General features: G+C 40.1%; 1 protein-coding gene across 1 annotated transcript in view; it reads right to left on the bottom strand.

Annotated features, from left to right (window-relative positions):
* LOC134535372 (dipeptidase 1-like) overlaps positions 1-15005 on the bottom strand; it is a 121261-nt gene extending 106256 nt beyond the window's left edge. The window contains exon 1 of the mRNA XM_063374445.1: positions 14616-15005. Coding sequence (XP_063230515.1) covers positions 14616-15005 — 390 coding nt within the window. The remainder of the gene's footprint in view (positions 1-14615) is intronic.
* Between the last annotated feature and the right edge of the window lie 7763 nt (positions 15006-22768).

The raw sequence follows: 22768 nt of genomic DNA, 5'->3' as shown, positions 1-22768 counted from the left end.
GTCGAATAACAAACAAAAGTATATATGCAAGTATGCAAGTACTAAATTATGCTATTGCGCAAGTATTTAAGTGTGAAAGTATGCAAGTGCGCAAGTATAAAAAATGCAAATATGCAAGCGTACAAGTGTGTAAGTATGCAAGTGTAAAAAAGTCCAAGTGTATAAGTGTGCAAGTATGCTGCGTATTGGCTCCGATAAAAGCGAAAAAGGCTTGAAAAAAATACTTAACCGGGAGTTTGGAACCTATTTTTGACACGTAATTTTATTAAAATACTGCCATCTTGTTTAAATTCTTTCAACATTTAATACAATAAAGTTTCCTTTTCCTATTAGTGAACTCTGGTTTGCGCCATCCCCCACAGATGGCAGCACCGTGGTAACTCATTTCCGTTCCGCGTGACTTCCGTCAAATCCACGAAATTACTTCTACCAAATGCCAATTTGTTTGGAATATTTTCGGAATTGTTTGGTGAAAATTAAAAGATTTTCAAGTTTACGTTCAAGGCCAAGGTCATGACCTCTGATGGGGCTTCTGAAAAAAATTGTCCTTGTGGATTTTTTTAAAAAAAAGTAGGGGAAATTTTATCTAAAAATGGGAATTTTTCCCTAGAAGTAGAGAAATTTTAGGTCATTTTAAAGATTTTTGATTCATTTTTGAGGATTGTTGATGGAATTTAACACCAAGAAGACCGTCGTGGCGAAACAATCCAAAACTTCGCAATCTACGGCTCCACAAACATGAACCAGTAGCCGGGCCGACGTTTACATACTACTTAGTGCCTAGACAGCAAATGAACATCATAGATTAACACAGTGGGCTGACAGTCGCAATAAGAACACTAAATACAACACAGCGACGGATAGACGAACCCAACAGTTGATATGGACAATACAACAATAACAGCACAGATGAACACATAAATTTGTTTTTTGTCTTGTCGGCCCACGGTTGTCCTGTAATTTTTTATCTGACTAAAATCCTCCCACGGAATTCCCCGTTCTATCGCGGCATTCAAAACATTTGATATTAGCATATTTCGGCTCTTTCTCCGTGTGTGTGTATATGCATTCGTCTCTACGTCCTTTCTTAATGTTTCTCTTTGGAAGTCAGTGCAAATAGGCAACGAGGTATGTCCATTAAAAGTTAATTCAAATCAACTAATCTTCACCATTGCAAGAACCGTTCGAAGGACGAGCCCCTGGCTTGACTTGCAGCGAGGTGATTAAAGACGACGACGGAGGGTGGTGGGGGTGAGAATGTAGAGCAGACGTGATGATGACTGGAGAGTTGGGGGGAGGGGGGAAGTGGAGTGCCAGAGGCAACTTCTTGACGGGAGAGGAGAGGTCTCTCACCGCCCGACCACCGCGGCTCCAAGACTCAGTCGCGACCGTCAAGAGCACGTATTCGAAGCGGCCGGTGCGAAGTTAGCTATACGGGTCGTTACTACAACGCCGAAATACCATAACGCCGAATGTCAAAATTGACCACAACGCCGAAATAACATAACGCAGAATGTCAAAATTGACCACAACGCCGACAGCTAGAAAACTGCTGTGTACCACAACGCCGAAATAACAACTGCATGAATTTGTGTGTGTTTCTTAAATGTACCTTAACGCCGAAATACCACAATCAAACTTAACCTTACCTAACCTAACCTAGCGTAATATAACCTAACTTAACCTAGCCTATCCTATCCTAGCCTAACCTAACCTAACCTAGTCTAACCTAACCTAGTCTAACCTAACCTAGTCTAACCTAGCCTAGTCTAACCTAGCCTAGTCTAACCTAGCCTAGTCTAACCTAACCTAACCTTTGTGGCAGTCCTGCAATGACATTTTTCGGCGTTAGTGTATTTCGACGTTGTGGTAATTCGGCGTTGTGGTACACAGCAGTTTTCTAGCTGTCGGCGTTGTGATCAATTTGGCATTTCGGCGTTGTGGTGTGTTCCCTAGCTATACAACTTGGTTATTCGTTACGTCATCCGTTACGTCATCACCAACGGCATTTGATCAAACAACACAATTTTGTGTTGATCAAATCTAACGATGATCCAACGAATGATGCAAAGAAAATCTAAATATTTCTCCCTATTTTTTTTTTTTTTTTTCATTGATTGTCAAAAGTGGGTACGCTATCTACGCACTTTTTTTTAATCTATATTTAGGTTTAAAATTAGTACATTTTAATCAAACGAAATTATTTGTTCATCCAAAATGATCCTAACGCATGCCTATTATGCCTCGAATATACTAGCTGAAGTACCGAGTTTCAAGTGTGTAGGACATAGACTTGGAAAAAGGGAAATTTTGATTTTAACGTCCCACTGATTGCACAATCTCGGTACGTCAAGGCTGCTCGTCAGCAAAACCGGAACGACAAACATCATCTTCATTTCGTGGGAAGGCGGGACGCACCAAACGATAGCGCGTTACAAATTCAAGGCAGCGCCATCTGTTGACGAACTTCTATACCTACTGAACTGTTATCAGCGCCTTTTAGTTCGCTAGCAGTCGCGAGACGAGCTTCACTGAACTTCCTGCCATTTTCCTTGGCGAATGATATGAAGTTTCCCGACCTTACTATATGACCGTGTGGCGGAAATAGAGGAATGACACCAACTCGCTGTTCTACCTCCTATGATTTTCTATTACAAAACTGATTTATCCCTTTTTTTCACTCCCTTAGGGATGGAATTTAATAATTACGTGTAGTCTCGGTCACTCTCCGGCCCATAAACGAGCTACGTCGTGCAAAAAAAAAAATAACCATATCGATCCATTGCTCCGTCGCCGCGTGAAATGAGGACAAACAGACAAACACACTCTCGCATTTATAATATTAAGTAGGGTGTGATTGGAGCGCGGGGGGAAAATGTCGCCAAATGTCGCCGCGGGTGGTCCTGCGATGGCGGATGGCGGAACCGTGTTGTCGACCGCGCGCCTCCCAGCATGCACCGCGGCCCGCCGGAGGGGAGGGGAGGAGGGGTTGCGTGACCGCGCGGACACTCGGTCGGGGAGGGGGTGGGGAGAATCAGGAGGGGGTAGGGAGGGTGACACGTTAGGGGGAGGGGGCGGGTTTGATGGCGCTCGCCGGGCGTTTAATCAGCGGAGCGGCAGCCGGGGGCGGCGGGGCGTGCGCGCTACGCCAGCGACGTGATGCGGGCGGGACGAGAGTTGTGCCGGTAGAGGGATTTTTTTTTTTAACGGAGGAGTGGGTGGCTTCACGTACTAGGCCCACCCCCATCGACCCCTTAAAAATAAAAAATAAAAATATACAGAAAACCCATTCCGCTGAGGTGGATGAACCTAGATAGAAAGCAAACAACGGGTATGTAAAACTTATACTTTTTTTTTTTAAATATATTTTGTAATGTGGAGCGGAAAAATACTTTCCATAAATGTTTCCCTATGTAGTTGGAAATGCTCCTAATCTGCAAACCTGTTATTTACGTATTTTTTTTTTAGTAATAGATAAAATAAATAAAATATTTCACACCTTGAGGATTCCTGCTGTTTGTTTGAGTGACAATTGATCACTGACTTAACACTGATTTTCGTTGATTTAGTTAATTTATTCCATTGTCTTATAAAGATACAGTAAATCATTCAGTTAATCAACCAACAAAAACCGAAGCGCATTATCTCTCATTTACTTAAAAAAAATATATTAACTTATTTATTTCCTGGTCCTGATTTAGACCACGTAAGTCCATCAGTTACTATTTTTATATAAGCGTTCTAGGTGTGGTGTCCAGTTTTGGAAGGGTGGTTAAATATTTTTAACATATAAAATTATATATTTTTTATACTGGCCTTCAAATTCAAATGTATCAAATCAATATGTCGATATCAACACAAAAGTAATCACAGAAATAATTTATTAAGATCCAAAAAAAAATTATTAACTCGAAATATATGTCAATATACAAAGAGCATATGAGATAGTCTATATATATAGCTAATTTTAACGGTTGTTTCAGCGTACGCCAAGAAAGTAAGAAACTCCCTTTAGTGTTGTGCAGTTTTTATATTAGTGCATAATTTTTTTAATCGGTCCAATAATGTTCGAATTTACTTCTTGGAAACAAAAAACCCACTCAAGAATATTTTTTTTATATAATACTAGCTGCAGTACCCGGCTTTGCCCGGGCTGAACACAGGGTGAAGAATACCTTTTTCGAAATCAGATGTAGTTAGTAATTGTCTTCTTAATTTGAATGTCAAGTGTGCAAAATAATTTATATCACTTTCAGATCCCGACAGACGTTGTTCTGCCCGTGTATAGTTATTTACCTGTATATATCTAAAAATTGGTGGTCTGTATGTAATCTAGACTCTATAAAGCACCATAGAAAAAAGCTGAAAAATAAGAGATTACTAATGTTGAAAAGATTCCATTATCTAGCTAATGCTCGACATCCATTGCAATGCCTCATTCAGTTTTGTTTTGTAATATGTTTGAAGTAGTTACACATATACAAATCATCTATCCATTTCTCTAAATATATACTTATCTCTATCTGCATCTATATATCTATGTATCTCTCTATCTCCATTTATCTCTTTTTATCCACATATATTCATATATACCTCCCACTATCTCTATCTCTTCTATATGTAAATCTCTATATAGCTCTATGCATCTATATATCTCTTTATCTAACCCAACTCATTCTCTATACCTCGCTCTATCTCAACTTATCTGTCTGTATCTCTATATACATATATCACTCTATCTCTGTCTCTCTTTTATATTTAAATAAATTGTATCATGCGTGCGCACTTATACAACAAAAACAGACAAAGTACTGCTTTATTATATGAAATAAACACATTTTTGAAACGATTCGTGCTCCAACTATTGCAAAATAGTTATACCGTCTCAGAAACCTTCACGGGCATGCGCATAACAACTCACCAAAATTTCATCGCAATTGGATGAATGGTATAGGAACGCATACGGCACAAACAAACGAAAATTAACGACATGACAAACGCATCAAACGATGGTGCGTTTAAAATTCAAGGCAACTCTATCTATTGAATAAGTTAAGAACAAAACTGTTATTAGCGCCTTTATTTTGCTAGCCGCTGCGAGCTCCACTAAGCGGGCTGGTTACACCAAGGAGAAAAATATTAATTTGCCAGACCTTACTATGTGTATGATCGTGTGTCAGACATAGAGAAATGACACTCACTCACTATTTGTATGTCTATGACCTATGGTTTGTTCTGTTATAAAATGAAATTATCACTTTTTCACTCCCTTAGGGATGGAATTACATATTAATATGTGGTATATGTGTTAATCCAGGTTATGAGCTCGCTGTAGGCCAAATTTAATCCAGATCCGTTCAGCCATTCTGGTGTGATTGAGTAACAAACATCCATCCATCCAACCTTTCACATCTATACTAATATTATAAAGCTAAAGAGTTTGTTTGTTTGTTTGTTTGAACGCGCTAATCTCAGGAACCACTGGTCCGATTTGAAAAATTCTTTCAGTGTTGGATAGTACATTTATCGAGGAAGGCTATAGGCTATATTATATTATCAATAACATTAGGGATCCTTACTAAAAGTCCAATTTAGAATCAAATGCGTTGGAGGCGGTTAGATACAACATGCAGTACACGTATGAAGTGTGTGTTGACGATGCCGCAGGCGTTAGAAGTTAACGACTATTTCATTGTTAGTGCAGTCCTCGTCACCGTTGAAATTTTGCGGGTACTTTAAATATCAAAAATTGCCCTTTTTTTCAAGTATATATATTTTACAGACTTGAAACTTCACAGTAATGTTCCTTATGTTACGCAGAATGACATTTTCCGAAAATTATATCCGATGGGTGGTTAAAACCAGGCAACAGTGGGTACTTTGTCTGCATGAGAACAGGATTTTGCATTGTTCATGCCTTCTGCGTCTCCATGGCAACGGGTATCGCGTGGCAGTAGCGTACCCACAAGGAGGGGCATGTATAATGAGCGGCGCAAGAGTGATCTGCCTGTAGACTGCCGTAGCGAAGTACGGGTACATCAGTTGTACGTTGCGTGCACGAGTCGGGAAACCATCGGTGCTATTCATTTTCTCTCCGGCACATTATACATCATTGTAATAAATTTTCACTGATTTTTTTTTTATTTGCCATTACTGTAAATGGGAGATGTGGCTTAATTTGTTTCCGTGCGAAGCCGGGTCGGGCAGCTAGTTTATAATATTAGTGGGATAAAGCAGTCCGATATGTTGGGGACCCTAATTTTTTTTTTCGTGAAAACCTTCTAGTTTAAGTTTAAGTAGTATTTTCAGTCGAAGAATGTTGATATACAATTAACATAGCTTGTGTGACTGAACATAGCGTGAAATAATTCAAATCACTACTGGAATTTTCTCCGAGATGGTAAGGTACTAAACAATCGAAACTTCGTCTCTTTGGAAACCCTGTTTATGTGAATAGTAAAAGTAGTTCCTGAACTAAGTATGTGAACTATAATTTCCGAAAAGTATAGCATAAAATCATTACATCACATTAAAACAGATGAGTATAAATTAAGGTAAAAATCGTGTCGTGTTGTTTATCTTCGTGTTCGGGTATTTGGGAGGGCTTTTCAGAATTTCCTGCGGTTTTTAGACAGGTGGCAGAATTTATTTTTTATGGTGTTGGTAGCGCTGTCTGTAAAAGTGAAAGCAGTGTGTTAGTCGCGGACAGAAACATCGTCAACTGACAACGAGACAGATCGCGTGTCAAACTACTCTGTGACAAAAATGTGTGGACCAGATATTGAATAGCTCTTTTGCAAATAAAAGTGGATCATTTTGGACGACTCACTTTCAAAGTTTCGTTTCGAGTGCAGTAGCAGCGTTAGTTAGGTTAGTAATAATTTAATCAGGCGCGAAATTCTTCCCCTTCTTAATTTAAGTTTAGGCTTGGCTGGCAGCCTGGCGGGAATCGACGAAAGTCACCCCCGAACAAACCAGCAACAACAACCCAATGTGGACTGCAATATCCAAGCGCCCAACCCCCGCACGGTAGACTCTTTCCTACTCTGAACAACTCTTCTTCCTGGACCATCCATATGTTTCCCGTAACAAACCTGCTTGCTTAATGCATGATTTTTGCACTCCACATGAAAGAACCCCAGGTTTTTCCCTGTGTCTGAGCAGATTTTACCTGGGCACAACTTATCTATCTTTTAGTCTAGAGTTAAGAAGTGAGGGGAGTCAGTCATGGCGCCAATCGCTGCCATGGCTGGCCAATCCCCTTCTAGCACAAGATGAATGTTACCCTTTCTGCATGGATTAAACCCTGCATGATTAGAGCGTATAGGCTTCGGCCAGAGACACGCTTAGAGTCTTCCCTACCTAGACCCCTCCCAAACACAATTAGTTTTAAACTTCGAGGATTCGTTCAGTCCCGGGACGTTCAGTCAGTGACGGATATGCAGCGCCGAAGTTACGCGATTAAGGACGACGAGGCAACGAGTGGAGACAACGTCATGTTAGCGAGTAGTCCCAAGGACTGCTTGGGAAGGCAGCAGCAGCCATGTTGCCAACGAGGCGAGGCGACGAGTAAGTCACTCGCTGAGCGAGTGAGCGGCAGCTCCGGTGCAACAAGATCATCAGTGCAGTTAGCTCTAGCATGCAATACTTTTGGCGAAATATCTATTTTAACGACTTATGCGGCAAACATTTTTAATGTAGTAGTTTTGACCAATCATGCTGTAAAAAAAAATACTATCCTACAGTAGCAAGTTATTTGCTTAAAAGAGCCATTTTATCAGCAAACCTGATAAGTTAGCGTAGTGTTTTTTGTACAATATGAATAGTTTAAATACCCGTTTAAAAATTTTCTCCGCGTGAGTAGTAAAACGGAATTTTTTTTCTAAATGTATAAAATTTTATTTTGACTTGTTATCAACAGTAAGATTATTCATGCTTGCTTAGCATATTGTGTAGTCAAAGAATCTAATGATTTGACACAAGACGTGGATATTGAAACTTTTGAAGAAGAAAAAACAAGTGCCTATAACTCAAAAAACTACAACATATAATATTGGTTTGGTGATACAGCTGTTCTCGTTTTTACGTTGGAGTTCTGCGACACTCATAATTAAAAAAATTGGTTGTCTGTAAAGTCGGTTTACGGACGATAGTTTAACGTGACAACGTCATAACAAAACATTGATGACATGATTGCATTCTTTTATGAATAAAATAGAATCATTTTTATTGAATTATCACTATTTTGTATGGATACAAAGAAGGGGTGAAATGAAATCTACAATTTAATTGATTAATTTACTTTTCTTTGCACTCATTAATTCAAATATGTTTGTTACTTTAACGAACAGATTATTTTAACTATAACTTTTGTACATGTTTGCTATTTAACTTCTTCCGATCTGTGTTATTCTGCTAAGGATAGGACGATGATAGGAAAAGTAGAAAACGAATGGGAGTGTTTCAAGTTTAATGTCCCTCGAAAAAGTAAAATCGATGGTTGTTCCAATCGAGTGGAAGATAGATAGATGCGGCGCAAGCGTACAGTGAGCGTAACGGGACACAGCGTAACGGGACAATGTGCGTTACGGGACACTTTTTCGTGCGTGCAGCAGGCGTTTATCGATTTATTAGATGTCACGTCAAAAGTTACTCTACTGTGTTATTTTTTTTTATAAGCGAGCAAGTGTTTTAAAATACATATGTATTTTTTTGACAGTTTCGGTGACTTGGACGACCGTGTGACCGATTCAGGCGATGCCCGGCGCCTTACCCAGAATGCCCCGCGACACCCGGAAGACGACGCGGTGTTCTCGGCGGTTCTTCGCCGGTGCTCCGAGGATGACACGGCTGCCGGTCGATGATAACGTCGCCCCGGCGCGAGACAATGCCTCCTGCGGGAGCGATCAGCCCCCGTGTACACGCGCCAGGATATTAGGCCATTAGTCTGCGCACACTGTGTGTGTGTGTGTGTGTGTGTGTGTGTGTGTGGTCCTAACACCCGGGCGTAACTCCAGCCCCTGGCCCGCTCTCGAGTCCCGCGACATGCGGAGACAACCTCTGCTGTGATCCGCGCATCACGTCTTCTCGTTCCTCCGATACTCACCAGGGGTGACATCTCAGCTCTCGCGCGATGGGGAATTCTTTTCTATTCAACACATTTTTTGACGTGACAACGTCTGATAAATCGATGAAAGCCGGCTGCACGCACGAAAAAGTGTCCCGTGACGCAAACTGTCCCGTTACGCTGTGTCCCGTTACGCTCATTGTACGCTTGCGCCACATCTATCTCTCTTCCACTCGATTGGAACAACCAACGATTTGACTTTTTCGAGGCACATTAAACTTGAAACACTCCTATTCGTTTCCTACTTTTCCTATCATCGTCCTATATCCTTAACAGAATAACACAGATTGGAAGAAGTTAAATAGCAAACATGTATAAAAATTATAGTTAAAATAATCTGTTCGTTAAAGTAATAAACATATTTGAATTAATGAGTGCAAATGAAAGTAAATTTATCAATTAAATTGTAGATTTCATTTCACTCCTTCTTTGTATCCATACAAAATAGTGATAATTCAATAAAAATGATTCAATTTTATTCATTAAAGTATGCAATCATTTCATCACCGTTTTGTTATGACGTTGTCACGTTAAACTATAATCCGTAAACCGACATTACAGACAGCCGATTTTTTTTTGGCAGTAACGCCGTTGAAGTTTCGCTGTGTCCGATGTCAGTCTGTTCGTGCCTGATGACGAACAGATGCCAGTTCCCGAGACGTCGAAACTGTTTCGTCGTGGGAAACCTGCTGTGTACGTTCGTTCGTTCGTTTGTGCTGTCCGCAATATCTGTTCGTCTTCATCGTTGTGTCAGTAATTTTTGTTGCTTTGTTCAGGTTTTTTTTTTGTCAGTCTCCGTTTACTGTTATTATAGAAAAACTGTCTCGTCGTTGTTACTGACTAAATTTTTTCCACTGATAAGTTTTAAATTGTTCGTCAGTGCTGTCGTCGTTGTGTTGACCTCAATACCTGTTTAGGTTCATCGTTGGGTTTTATCTGTTTGACATAAGCTGATTTAGACATGCTCTTTGTGGGTTTATGTTTACATTTTTATTTCTTATTTCGCATTTATGAATTTTTTTCCCTTTACAAACAGTGCAAAAAATGCAATGGCGTATGTCCAAGTAACTTGATTAAATCTTAGCTCTCGGTGGGAGTAGTTATGCAACGGAAGACAAGGAACGGTAATGTGTAACCACGGTGCTGACATCTGGATTGATGGCGCTAACCAAAGTTCACAAAGACAAAACTAAACTTTATAACATTAACAATTCAATAAATATTTAACAAGATGAGCAGTTTTTTTAATAAAATTTTTTGTTGTCGAAATTTAGGTACAAATCCGGGGTTTAGTTTTTTTTTCCAAGTCATTTTCGCTTTTATCAGAGCCGTTTCATTGTACGGTTTAATATTTCGGTCTGTGAATGGAATGATTCCATGGTTGAAGAAGCTGCTACGGCAACGACTTCTAGCGGCGCGGGTGCAGAAACTGCGTGTGATTCGCGTCCAGAAATTAATGTGGTTTGTAAACACAATTTTTGCGCGTATCTATCACGCTCGGTATTATTTTTTTTAAGAATTCTGCTATTAATTTTCGCGCCCAAGTTTTGTAGTTATGTATTATATGTAGGTGTATTTGCAACATCACGAGAACACGCGAGTTCACTCTAAAGAATCCTGCGATCAATTACGCGTCCCTAGTATTTTTTTTAAATCACAAGTGTATTTGCAACACGACAAGTGTTAATTCGCTCGTTACCGAGGCTACGTGTGGTGTTTGCGCGTCTCTGACGAGTGCTGAGACGTGTCGACGCGCTGTCGGCCGACGAGTTCTTCTGGGCCGGGTTCATGGGCGGCGGGTCGTGAGGGAGGGGGGGGGGGGAAGTGGCATGACGAGAGAGTCGCTCGAGAGTTCAGCCACCGACAACCCTTCCGCCCCCCCCCCCCCCTCCTCCTCATGGGGAGACTCAGCAGTCGGGAGTTCCTCGCAACCTGGGGGCCTCTCGACGTCTTCCTCCACGCAGTGGCGTAGCCAGGATTTGTGTATGGGGGGTGTTAAGAAGCATGCACCTCCCCCCCGTATTAAAGCGGGGGGTCCGGGGGTCCTCCACCGGGAAAATTTGGATTTTAAGGTGTAAAGCAGTGCTATTTTAGCAGTTTTCGGTACTTAACTTTAAATATTTAAATGGTAAAAATGTTATTAATTTTAATATTAAATTTGTTTGAGTGATGAATAAGAAATTAATTAAAGATTTGATGCTAGGGGGGGGGGTTTGAACCCCTAAACCCCCCTCCCCCCTGGCTACGCCCCTGCCTCCACGGAGCGGGTGTCTGTCCTCAAGCTGAAGCCAACCGGCTAGCGATTTGGATATGGAAACCAACCGTAGCTGAATCAAGGCCAAAAAGCGGTTCAATAGCTTGAAAATAACTCGCTAGAGAAGAATCGTACAGTTAACATCATGAAGTGAACATCGCTGAACAAAAGTAATACCAACACATCTGTAATAAATTATATTTAATGTTCATTATAACCAGGGCCGGATTCAGGGGAGGGCAACCGGGGCGAAAGCCCCGGGGCCTCCACAAACGAAGGGCCCCCACAAACGGAGGGCTCCCACAATAATTTCATATAATTCTTGTCTCCGATTATATTTATGTATGTTTTTTTTTTAAATACTAAGAGAATCTACTTGATTTCACAATAAATCATTTATTGGAAAACTCGACTGAAAAAAAAAATTGTTCATTTTATTTGGAAAATAATTTGCCCCGAGGCCTCCATACCTCTAAATCCGGCCCTGATTATAACTAGTGGTAAAACGGACATTCGGTAACTATCCGGTGTCAGGCGTATCCGGCCTAAATTTACTATCCGGCCGGAATACGAAATGTTAAATGTATCACCCTATGGTCAATATCCCAGGGGCTCGCGGCAGTGTTAAGCTCGTTTGATACATTTTCTCCTGTGTGTTATCCTGATAAAGGCTTAATTGCAATCCGTGTTCTAGTTTGAATTCAGGAGCTATCCAATGAGCTGTGAAACTGAGGGCGCTAGCATTGCTGTGTAAGCAACGCCATATGTCAGAAGTCACCGAAACTGCGAGAGCACTTGAAATTTTAATTTCGATTTTCTCATAAATTCTGTCGTAGATGTCAGGAATGATATTTTGGGTAACATACGTACGGTAGTTACCTGCCATGAAGTAATAAAAAACAAAAGAAAAAAGTTCAGCTTCTTTTCCTTCACCGCCACGAGAAATTTTAACATTGCATAAAAAACAAAGAGCGAACTTTTTATCGTCATTGTTTGAATCAAAATATTCCCATAAAGGCGATCTTTTCTTTACCGATGTCAATTTTCGTCTCTAAAACTGTTTAGAATTATATTTAAAAAATACTTTAATAATAACCTCAAACGACAATGGCACATTTTTTTAATAACCTCAAATGATCGTGCTTGCAAACAATTCAACAAGTCAACGAAACACTTACAAACTTCGCTCATGAACGAAAAGACACGAACTCACCCGAATCCGCCCGATCGTTCGTGCGCCACCCACACGAGCTAACTCGTCACGATGCGCCAATCGGCAATGTTCGGCCCAATATTCGGCGGCCGGATATCCGGCTATCCGGTTTCAAGTTTGGTCGGATATCCAGTATCCGGTATCCGGTATCGCTACTAATAACCAAATATTGAATTGCTATGCAGATAGGAAAAGAGCATGGGGGGGGGGGACGTTCTCTATTGACTTCAAGTATTTAAGATGGAAAAGATTTTAAACATTTATTTCTCACGTCCGTGCGTTGCAACCTTCATCACTTAACAACACGAGCCTTATCTTTCAGCTTCTGTCAAGAGGCCAACACAGACCGTCTTCAGGATGTGCTTTTTTTAGGGCATTTTGTCTAGGAAAATTTACAGCTTCCCATTACAGATAAAACGATCATTTATTTTTGAGCTTATGAGGAAAGGATGAATGAACCTGTGTCTAAATTTCATAATGATTTTTGAAGTTCGGAACACCGGTGGGAAAGTTCCCGAAAGTGTGGCTTCACACAGCTGTTTTAGTTCATTGATGGCGCGCGTTGCCAGAGTCCTTCAGCAGACCCAACAAGTCTCGTGGCAGACATCAGAACAGCACAAACCAGCCGCAGCTCACAATGACCTTGTGCTGTAGTCCACGGTCCCAGCCCGGAGGAGCCGCCGAGCCATCTGCGGTCTGCGGTCGCCCGCGTGAACACGTGCGGCGCTTCCTTCCGGCCACTGCATGATGGGGCCCGTCAGTCAGTGGGTGAAGGACCTGTCGCCATCTTTTTTTTTGACCTCGCCGGGTTCGAACCGAGGACTCCGAGCTCCATGATGTAAGTGTACATTTTTTATAATATTTTTAAAATAATTATTTATTAAATTTTTTATTATTAAATTCGATTATTTAATTTTTTTATGATTTTTAAAAAATTTCCCGATTTTCTAACATAAAAATTACAGATTTTCAAAATGGCGGCCGTAACGAAAATTGCTTGATTAGTTTTTTAAATATTTTTATTAAAATTTTACTAATTGAATTTTTTTTATAAATTTTAATTTTTTTTTCATTAAAATCGGATAATAAATAAAGATTTTCAATATGGCGGACGTAACTGAAATTGCAACGGTGACGTCGTAATTCAAAATGGCGGAAAATAAAATGTTGGAATGTTCGAGAAAAAAAATTGATTACGATGAATATACACAAGTATAAATCTCTACAATAATTATTAAATACAACGTGGTAACCCAATAACTTCCCTAACCCCTTACATACTATCTTATGAACAGGGACCGGCCAAATATTTGCGGTTTCGACGACCTCTTGGATGGACTCCACGATCCCATGCGTACTCGGGAAAATTACGCCTGCCCATTGGTTACTGACTCGTGACACATCTGTTATCCGGGATGCTTTTGAGTTAGATACTTCTTTAGTTGAAGGATTTGAATTGGCTCGGAATCCTTCAGATAAAAAAAAAACTGTGTCCCAATCAGTTAATCAGCAAAAAAGGTAAACGTATTAAGATTCTAGTCCATCGTGAAATGAATCCATGAATTTTTTCCGGTCTCCACTTGAGAAATAAATACGAATATGAAATTATAAAAAAAAAAAATCCACGTGAATTAATAGCGACCGTTGTGGTTGAGCGGTCGGGGTTAACTTCCTCCCAAAAAAAAAAAAGGCGTGGATGTTCGGAACCCAAGCGGAGTCAAACCCAAATAATTCTTCACACGCGGGGGGGGGGTTACATCTGAGCTCTTTTAAACTGAAGACCTCGGCACGCAACCTAACGCGTCGACGGTTCGATCCCGAGCACACGTAGTGCGATCTACCCTGCTGTGAGCCGGGAGACACCCCGTAGTGTCGAGTTTCTGCGGACGACAGTCTGACGTCGCACCCTGTCGAACATCAGACGTCGACGAAATTTCAATTTCATCGGGGCACAGCTCTCCTCGCCGGCGACTGAACTCGTGCCGGGTTGAGGTTAGAAGACGTGAACTACAGCGACGCACCTGCAGGAGTCGCGGGAAGGCTGGCTGGTCGCAGCGGCAGGTGCACCGCTCGTCGCCCCACGAGGCTCGCTCCTCGTGCTCCTCGCCCGGCGGGCCGCAACTCGCCGACACCAGCAGGTACCTGTCCCGCTGCAGCTGCTGCTGCTGCTGCTGCTGCTGCTGCTGCTGCTGTCTCCGCGGGGCGGGGGGAGTCTGGCCCGCGCCCGTCGTCGGCCGCGGCCTGGGCCTGCGCGCGTCCGGCGCCGTGTCCGTCCGCCGGGGGTTCATCGCGCTCTGCCGCGCCGACCCTCCTGCCCCCTCCCTCCCCACCCCTCTCCACACCCTCCCGTCCGCGCGCATGCGCACCTCCGCGCTCCCTCCTCGCGATGCGCGCGCATCCTGCAACCACATCCTCACGGGAACAAGAAAAAAATTAATTGGTTGTCTGTAAAGTCGGTTTACGGACGGTAGTTTAACGTGACAACGTCATAACAAAACATTTATGAAATGATTGCATACTTTTATGAATAACATTGAAACATTTTTATTGAATTATCACTATTTTTTATGTATGCAAAGAAGTAGTGAAATTAAATCTTCAATTTAATTGATAAATTTACTTTTATTTGCACTCATTAATTCAAATATGTTTATTATTTTAACGAACAGATTATTTTAACTATAAATTTTATACATGTTTGCTATTTAACTTCTTCCAATCTGTGTTATTCTGTTAAGGATAGGACGATGATAGGAAAAGTAGGAAACGAATGGGAGTGTTTCAAGTTTAATGTGCCTCGAAAAAGTCAAATCGATGATTGTTCGAACCTAGTGGAAGAGAGAGAGATGCGGCGCAAGCGTACCATGAGCGTAACGGGATAAATCGTAACGGGAGAATGAGCGTAACGGGACAATGAGTCATCCTTTTTCGTGCGTGCAGCCGGCGTTCATCGATTTATTAGCTATTTATTTGCTATTAAATGTTATGCTTCGCTGATCGATAATGAATACCTGTCCATATAATAAAATACGTTTATTTAATTAAAAAAATTAGCAATAAAAATTGTGTATACAAACTTTTTTTCAAGGGTATTTACATAATTGAGGTTATGTTCTTAAATAATTTAATTCAGCATGTTTATTTATTTAATGAATAATTATAAATTTATCTCTATTATTTTACTATTAATTGAGTTTTTTTATTAAATTCAATTTATACTTCACCAACCGTAAATATAATATCACTCCAGTCCTCTTTTTATATTATTTCTATTAATTATTTGCATGCAAAATTAAAGCTAGTTTTTTTTAATTACGCCAAGTATAACTTCTGACGCGTGTACAAAAGTACGCACACCAATTTTTTTGCTGTAAATTTAATGTGAAAGCAACTGTATTGCTGCAAAAAAAATGCTCTCAGTTATTCTGGGTTCAGAAATTTTACCCGGGCATTTATGCTTTGTGTTGTCCCAGTGCCTACATTATTTAACGTTAGTTTTCCAAACCGTTCCCTGAATAGCTTTCCATTATTAACTGGAACATTAGCAAGCATGTTTGAATTAGATATAAAGTCCAAATTTTTGAATATTTAATTATATTTTCCATGGTTGAAAATATTAATGCTTGTATAAAATACCAATCGAAATTTAAAAATATTATTCGCCAATTTGCATAAGCGTGACGATAAATATTCAGTATGGTTGTCAAAAACGTAGTTCGCACAAATGTTCAATTTACTAACCATTTCTTGGCAAACTTGTTACCAAATGAATCTCTCTTAAAAGTAAAGACAATTTTTTGTGTGTGCTCAAAGGTGAAAAAATAAGTGGAAACCTGATATTGATGATACGAAAAGGTTCTATCGCGTAAAAAAAATGACATGCCTTGCCTCTATTTTAGTAAGTCAACGTCCTTCGATAAAGTATGGTATATCGCCAATCATGGTTCAACTGCTTATAGTGATTGATGGAAACGTAGAAGAAGAACAGTTAGCACGTTTGGTTTTTTTTTGCACACAATGCAAGATACCGACACACCCCCATCCCTTTTCTCCCTTGTCAAGAAGAGGGCTCAAAACAGTTTCTGAGTTCGTTCCAGCCTCGGGTTTAAACTGCACAGTCAGAGAAGTAAGATTAAAGCCCAAACTTTGCAGGTAAATCTAACGAATAAAAACTTGCCTTTAAAAGTAGCCCTAAGTTGGAGCTCATAATTATTACGATTCATAACGAATCTGAAACTGAACCATTCCATTTGAAATAAACCTTTTAAACATAAGATAAATTTAAGTATACGTAACGTTAAAAAAAATTAATTTTTTTCTTGTTCCAAAAGTAAAACGATTTTATTTAACTACCTATATAAAAACATGAGATTACTTTCGACTATCATAATAAAAATTTTAATTTTTAGTAAATGGTAATGAGTAGGAACATGTATTTTTCGCGACACAAACTGAAAGCTCATTACACTGCAATAAGGTATGCCCGCTTCAGCGGTTTCTTACTTATACTTGCAGCTATCTGAAAGAGAAGCCACTGCCTTATTTGGCCAGGCCGTTCAGAAAGCGTTCGCTTCCACACTGAATGTCTGCGATTCGTGTACCAACACGTAAACTGTACCTGAAATAAATCCAACACATAAACGCAGACTAGTCTCGAAACGTTTTGTTTTTCGAAACATACACAGCCCTATTGAGTCATCTCGTTTTAACGGTAAACGTGTAGTATAGTGAATTAATGACTAAATGATGGCTTAAACGTCCGTTGACATCAAGGTCACATCAAGCAATGAATAGTGATGATGTAATAAATCCCTAACGTATTAAATATGTGTTTGAAACTGGAGTACCAAAAAAAATTCTGGCTCTCGGCAACGTCCGCAAAGTTTCCCACTTGCAAGAAATTCGTGTTCGACATCATATAGTGTAAAAGAAATGGCAAGTTCAGAATGGTATTAACTCTGATTAAATTTAAAATACTTTTTTACATATAACTTAACGTGAAATAATCTTTTGCGAATTAAATTAAGGAACGTACAACATTATTTAACATTATATAATCATTTCATTCATGGACGGGGGGAGAGAATTTTTATTCCAATATTGAAAGATATATTTATCAAAAATTTTATTTTCTTCTTCAGATTTGACATTTTATTATATTTATATTTATTGTTTAATGATTTTTTTTTGTTATTTAAATATTGGAAATTTATTGACGGATCACATAATGACGTGGTTTTTGTATAATGACTTTTTATTATTATTAACGCCCTTAAATCTTCCGAATTTCTGAAAAAAATATATATATTTTTTTTTCTTTTGCAATCAAAGGCGAGCAGTTGTTTTTTTTTAATGTCAGTTTCGATACGGAAATGCGCATGCCATTTCCGAGTTTTCGGCGTTTGGGACTGAAAACACACGGTCCGCCCGTCTCTGGGTCGGTCGCATTGTCCGCTGAGCTGAATGCGCGGGTCTCGCGAACAGGTGGGAGACAAAGCCTTTCGTCAGCCCGGTTCACGTGGATATCGCATGCACAGTCCTCAATACTGTGCGGTATGCGACTCGTCGCGGTGTCTGCTGGTAGCGCCTGAAGTGTTAGGCAACTTGCTCATTGGCACTGCTGTGCGGGTGAGCATACTCAGCCCCCAAGTTTTCTTCAGGGTACAGCATAAGCCACGTCAAGATTAAAATGTGATGAAAAAATTTAAAATGAGAGTTATTAACACAAAAAAATTCCATTCAAGATGCAGGGATGCCAATTTGGGGGTTTTCTTCCCAAATTTAGGGAGAACCAAGATGTAATGGGGTTTTTTTTAGGGGATACATTTATTTAGGGGGATTTTTTTAGCGGGTACGTTATTTAAGAAATTTTTTGAGGGCGTGAAATTAAAGTGTATATCTTGAAAACAAAGTGAAAAAATAACAGCAGTACAAGTGGCGCTGGTGGTTGAATTTCGCACTACGACCAACAACAACTTGCTGGTCAAGAGAATTCCGTTCTTTCTTTTACCGTTCAACGTTTTCACGTTGCAAGTTGTCTGGTTGAGGTTGTGTCCGTTAGTTTGTTGTGTACTCGCGAGTTTTATTGTATTGCAAAGTAAGTCGTTTATGTTTTTCAGTGGTGCCAAGGAATAAAAATAAAACAAGAATAATAATTAATTATTCGTGTTCAAATCTTTTCCAGAATTCCAAAAAATAAATTATCAGCAAAAATAAACAAAATGTTGGGAGACCGATCCAGAGCTTCAAGGTTAGTAAACATGTATTCTTTAAACCGAAATTTAATTCGTACATATATAAAATTGTAGTTACTGAATATTATTTTTCCAAATTATTATGCTTTGTTTGGGTAGAAAAATAAGGAAATGTAAGGTTCGAGCTAATTTTTTAAGCTCTCAAACAGGGTGTACAATGAAAACTTTAGGGGTTTTTAATCGAAATCTGGCGGGATTTGAAGTTGGTCCTAGGGGGAACACTCTGCAGGAGTTGGCATCACTGTCGAGATGGCGGACAATGCTGGCGAGCGTAGTTAGCAGACGCCTGCAGCCGCGCCGAGTTCTGAAAGCGATGCACTCCGCGTGTGACGGGAAGATGGCTTCCGCTGAGAGATCGCGCGCGACCTCGTGACAAATGAGCGTCTGCTCGTCTCGCCAGATACCAGCCGCCACGCCTGCTTCCTCCGTGGACGATAAGCCCTCCTCCTCCGCCGATCCTCCGTGTTGTCTTATCCCCTTTTCAACTCGTTATGTTCGTTCTACTGCAACTCCTGCCGCACTCTGTAAGCATTGCATTATCACCGTTTGTTGGCAATGTCCACGTTGTATTTAATTCCACACGATATCTGATCTCCGTGAAGTGTCAGGAAAATATTCACTGCAAAATTTTTGCTTGACCAATTGAGTAAATGTCACCCACTATAAATTAATACCGTGTTTTTGTACCACAACCGCGCAAATTTAATTCTATGGTACCGTTTCCAAAATTTATAATTTTTTATATGAAAACTTACAGGTATTTGTTTTTCAAACTTGTAGACGGTTAAAAACAATGGAACACACCTTGCACCATATTTTCTTCATAAGGTTGGTTATCGTGAATTAAATATCCTGTTTACATTTTTCCCCCGTTTGTTGACGGGAAAAAACGCGAATACGGAAATTAATTTGATTGCCATGTACTAAAATAAAGGTGATAAATACTAATGGTAACGCAACGTAAGAACTTATTTTAATGCTCTTTTATGAACGGTCAAGTATAACAACCATTTCGTGCATTTTTCATATTTAATAGTACTTGAATTTTTCTCGGTGCGCAATTTCAGGTCAACCGCAGTTTCCGTGAGCGTTTTTTTTTTGTGAATAAAATCCTCAGTGGTAAAATTCTTACGTCGTGGCTTTTACGTAAATAAAAAAATAAAATTACGTAAAGGAAAATTTTAAATATTTAAGACATTCCTCTGTTAACTTTTAAATAAGGATTTTTTAAATACCTACTGTTTCCTGAGAAATTTCAGTTTAAAAGTTTACATTAGGCAGCCTGTGAAGTTAAGCTGCCACCCCCAGGGTGCTCCAGCGTAGCAACTTGATCCTATTGCTATAGATATGTAAGTAGGAGCACATTTTATATTTGGATTTTGTGACGCAGTGGAAGATAAACAAAATTTAAAAAAAAAAATTTAGATACGTGAGTTCTTACTGTGTATCCAAGCTGCAATCCTCGACATGAATTTTTTGAAGTGGAACTTCTTTGCTGAGGGGTGGCTGCTATTTTCGAGCGTTACGAAAATTCCGATCGCATGAGGGAAATAGTTTTATGCGTGGTGGGGGAACCGGTAGAGGAGGAGATGGCAGGGAAGAGGTAGAAATGACGCAGCACACTTGAACACTTGCATGCTTACACACTTGCATACTTAAGCAATAGCTTAACATAGCACTCGCGTTCTTGCATTTATTTATTTTTATCTGTGACCTCAACCAAATAGGATTATGTTTCCAATATCGAATAATATAATAAGCCATAATATTCACTTCTGTCGCGCGTGGACTTCACGCACACGCATAATTTTTAGCAGAAAGAAGGCGCAGAACACCGATTTATTAAGTGCAATACCACGTAGCCTGACATAAAAAAGGAATTCTCATTCGTGTATCAAATGTAATAATTTCTTTTTTTTATGCATCTGCTTACGTGCTATCGTGCTTACGTGCTGTCAAGGGTAGACTCTTGGGTTTGGATGCACAGTAAGGAATCACGTATCTGTTTTGATTTTTTATTTACCTGCGTCACAAGATCCAAGTACACAACATGGCCTACACGTTCTTGTATAGGACGGAGAACCACAGGTTCGGCAACGCCATCAAAGCACAAAATGGCGACGGCCGCGTCAATGCACAGGCTTCGCCCATGCAATCAATAAACGGTAATTTCTCATAAACCAGTGGTAATTCATGAGCGCTGTTTTCAGGGTGCAACAAGTGACGTCTGTGGTGCTGAAAAACTCCGGGTTCGAAGTTTCGTTATTTCATTTGTGGAAAATTCGTGACGTAGAATCTTATCACCTCGGCTTCTACTCGGGGTTGCACGCGGTAGCTCCGTAACCTCGACAGAAGCGCATCGTGGCGAGTGTTGCACGGGGACCGTGGTGACCCCGTCGACTTAAGGGGCCCGCCTCGTCAGAGGTGTAGCCTGTGGGTGTTAGTGAGGCGGGATGATAAGCGCGACGCTCGCTGGTGCTTCTAGCGCTTTGTCGCCTCTGAACCGGCGCGCAGTCTTCTCGTCGCGCACAGGACAACTGTGAAACTTGAGCGGTGACCGTAGCATTATATATCGGAGAAATAAAGATAAAGGTGTAATGCAAGTCCCTTAAGTGCTTTCAATAATCTATATTGGTTGTTTTTACGCCTAAAAAATTGCTCTGAAAACATGCGTTTTAGCCATTTTAACTCTTCTAAAAAATACGGTTTAAAAACTTAATCCGAAATCATAAGTACTTTTCGGCCCTCGGCGAACTCTTAAATGCTTTTCGTAAACAGACCCGACTCGGATATCTTGAGTAGTTTGGAAATCGCGTTGTTTTTCCTGAAGCTCTGCGCGCCGTGTGTGTGTGCCCGGGTAGGCGGGTGCCTTAGGCCCCTGCGCGCGGCCGCGTGATGCCGAACAACACGAACAACGGACCATGCGACGAACTGCCGACGTCCTTCCGGCCGGCCTAATGCTTCCGACTCAACGCCACACCCGCGAGTGTCTGTCGATCGATACGAATTGCCGCGGGCGATATTTCATATTTTTTACCACGTTTTTTTTTATTAACTCACTTTTTTTAACTGTCTGTTTGGTACAAATTATGCAAAAGATTTTAAACTAACTTCCCGGTGAAACTTTGAACATAGCTCACAACTGGATGGCAATGCAATGTTAATTCTCTTTTTGTCTGTCTGTTTTGGACAAATCTGTTTTCTTTTTTTTTTAGCAAGCCCCTGGCTTCGTGGCGTTAGGCTACGAGCAGAACGGTACAGTGTTGCGGAATGCCTAACACAGGACTCCCAGGCGGTGTCCACATCACCGACTGCTCCAGGCTTTGTTTTCGATACGATGGAGGTCGGGATAACTTCATAAACATGGAGTGACATTTAACCTAAATCTTTTGTAAATTCTTGAGCTGTGTTATTTGATGCTCTTTCAAAATTTATTAACATATCTAACGCTAAATTTCACAGCCTTAAAAAATACAAATCTATACCTTTTCTCTGCGTTAAGAACCTCTGAATATTGAAATTAATTATTTTAAATTGGTTTTTGATAAGACCTTTAAAGAAAAAAATTTATGGGCAAAATGCAAACAACTCTTTTTAAATAATGTATACTTTACTTTACAAAAAAAAACAGCCTTTACTTGCCTAAAACTGTAAAATTTATATTTGTTTATACAAACTGAAAAAGCGAGACAAGGTTTGATGCGCTTTATTCAGTCGGAAAGAAACACTTTATAACTACTTGCTGTAAAAGTAATCGATTTATGGATTAAAAAGCATAAAACCAGAATTAAATGAAAAAATTTGAATATACCACGGACTAAAAAGGATAAAAATTTTTTTTCAATGCAGATTTATAACCCCATACAGATTCCTAACCCCATCATATTGTCCTGAAAATGGTTAATTGTGAATTTTTATTA

Source organism: Bacillus rossius, chromosome 8, assembly GCF_032445375.1.
Source record: "Bacillus rossius redtenbacheri isolate Brsri chromosome 8, Brsri_v3, whole genome shotgun sequence".
Taxonomy (NCBI): domain Eukaryota; kingdom Metazoa; phylum Arthropoda; class Insecta; order Phasmatodea; family Bacillidae; genus Bacillus; species Bacillus rossius.
Note: the sequence above shows the minus strand (reverse complement) of the source record. Positions and strands in the feature narration are given on the sequence as shown.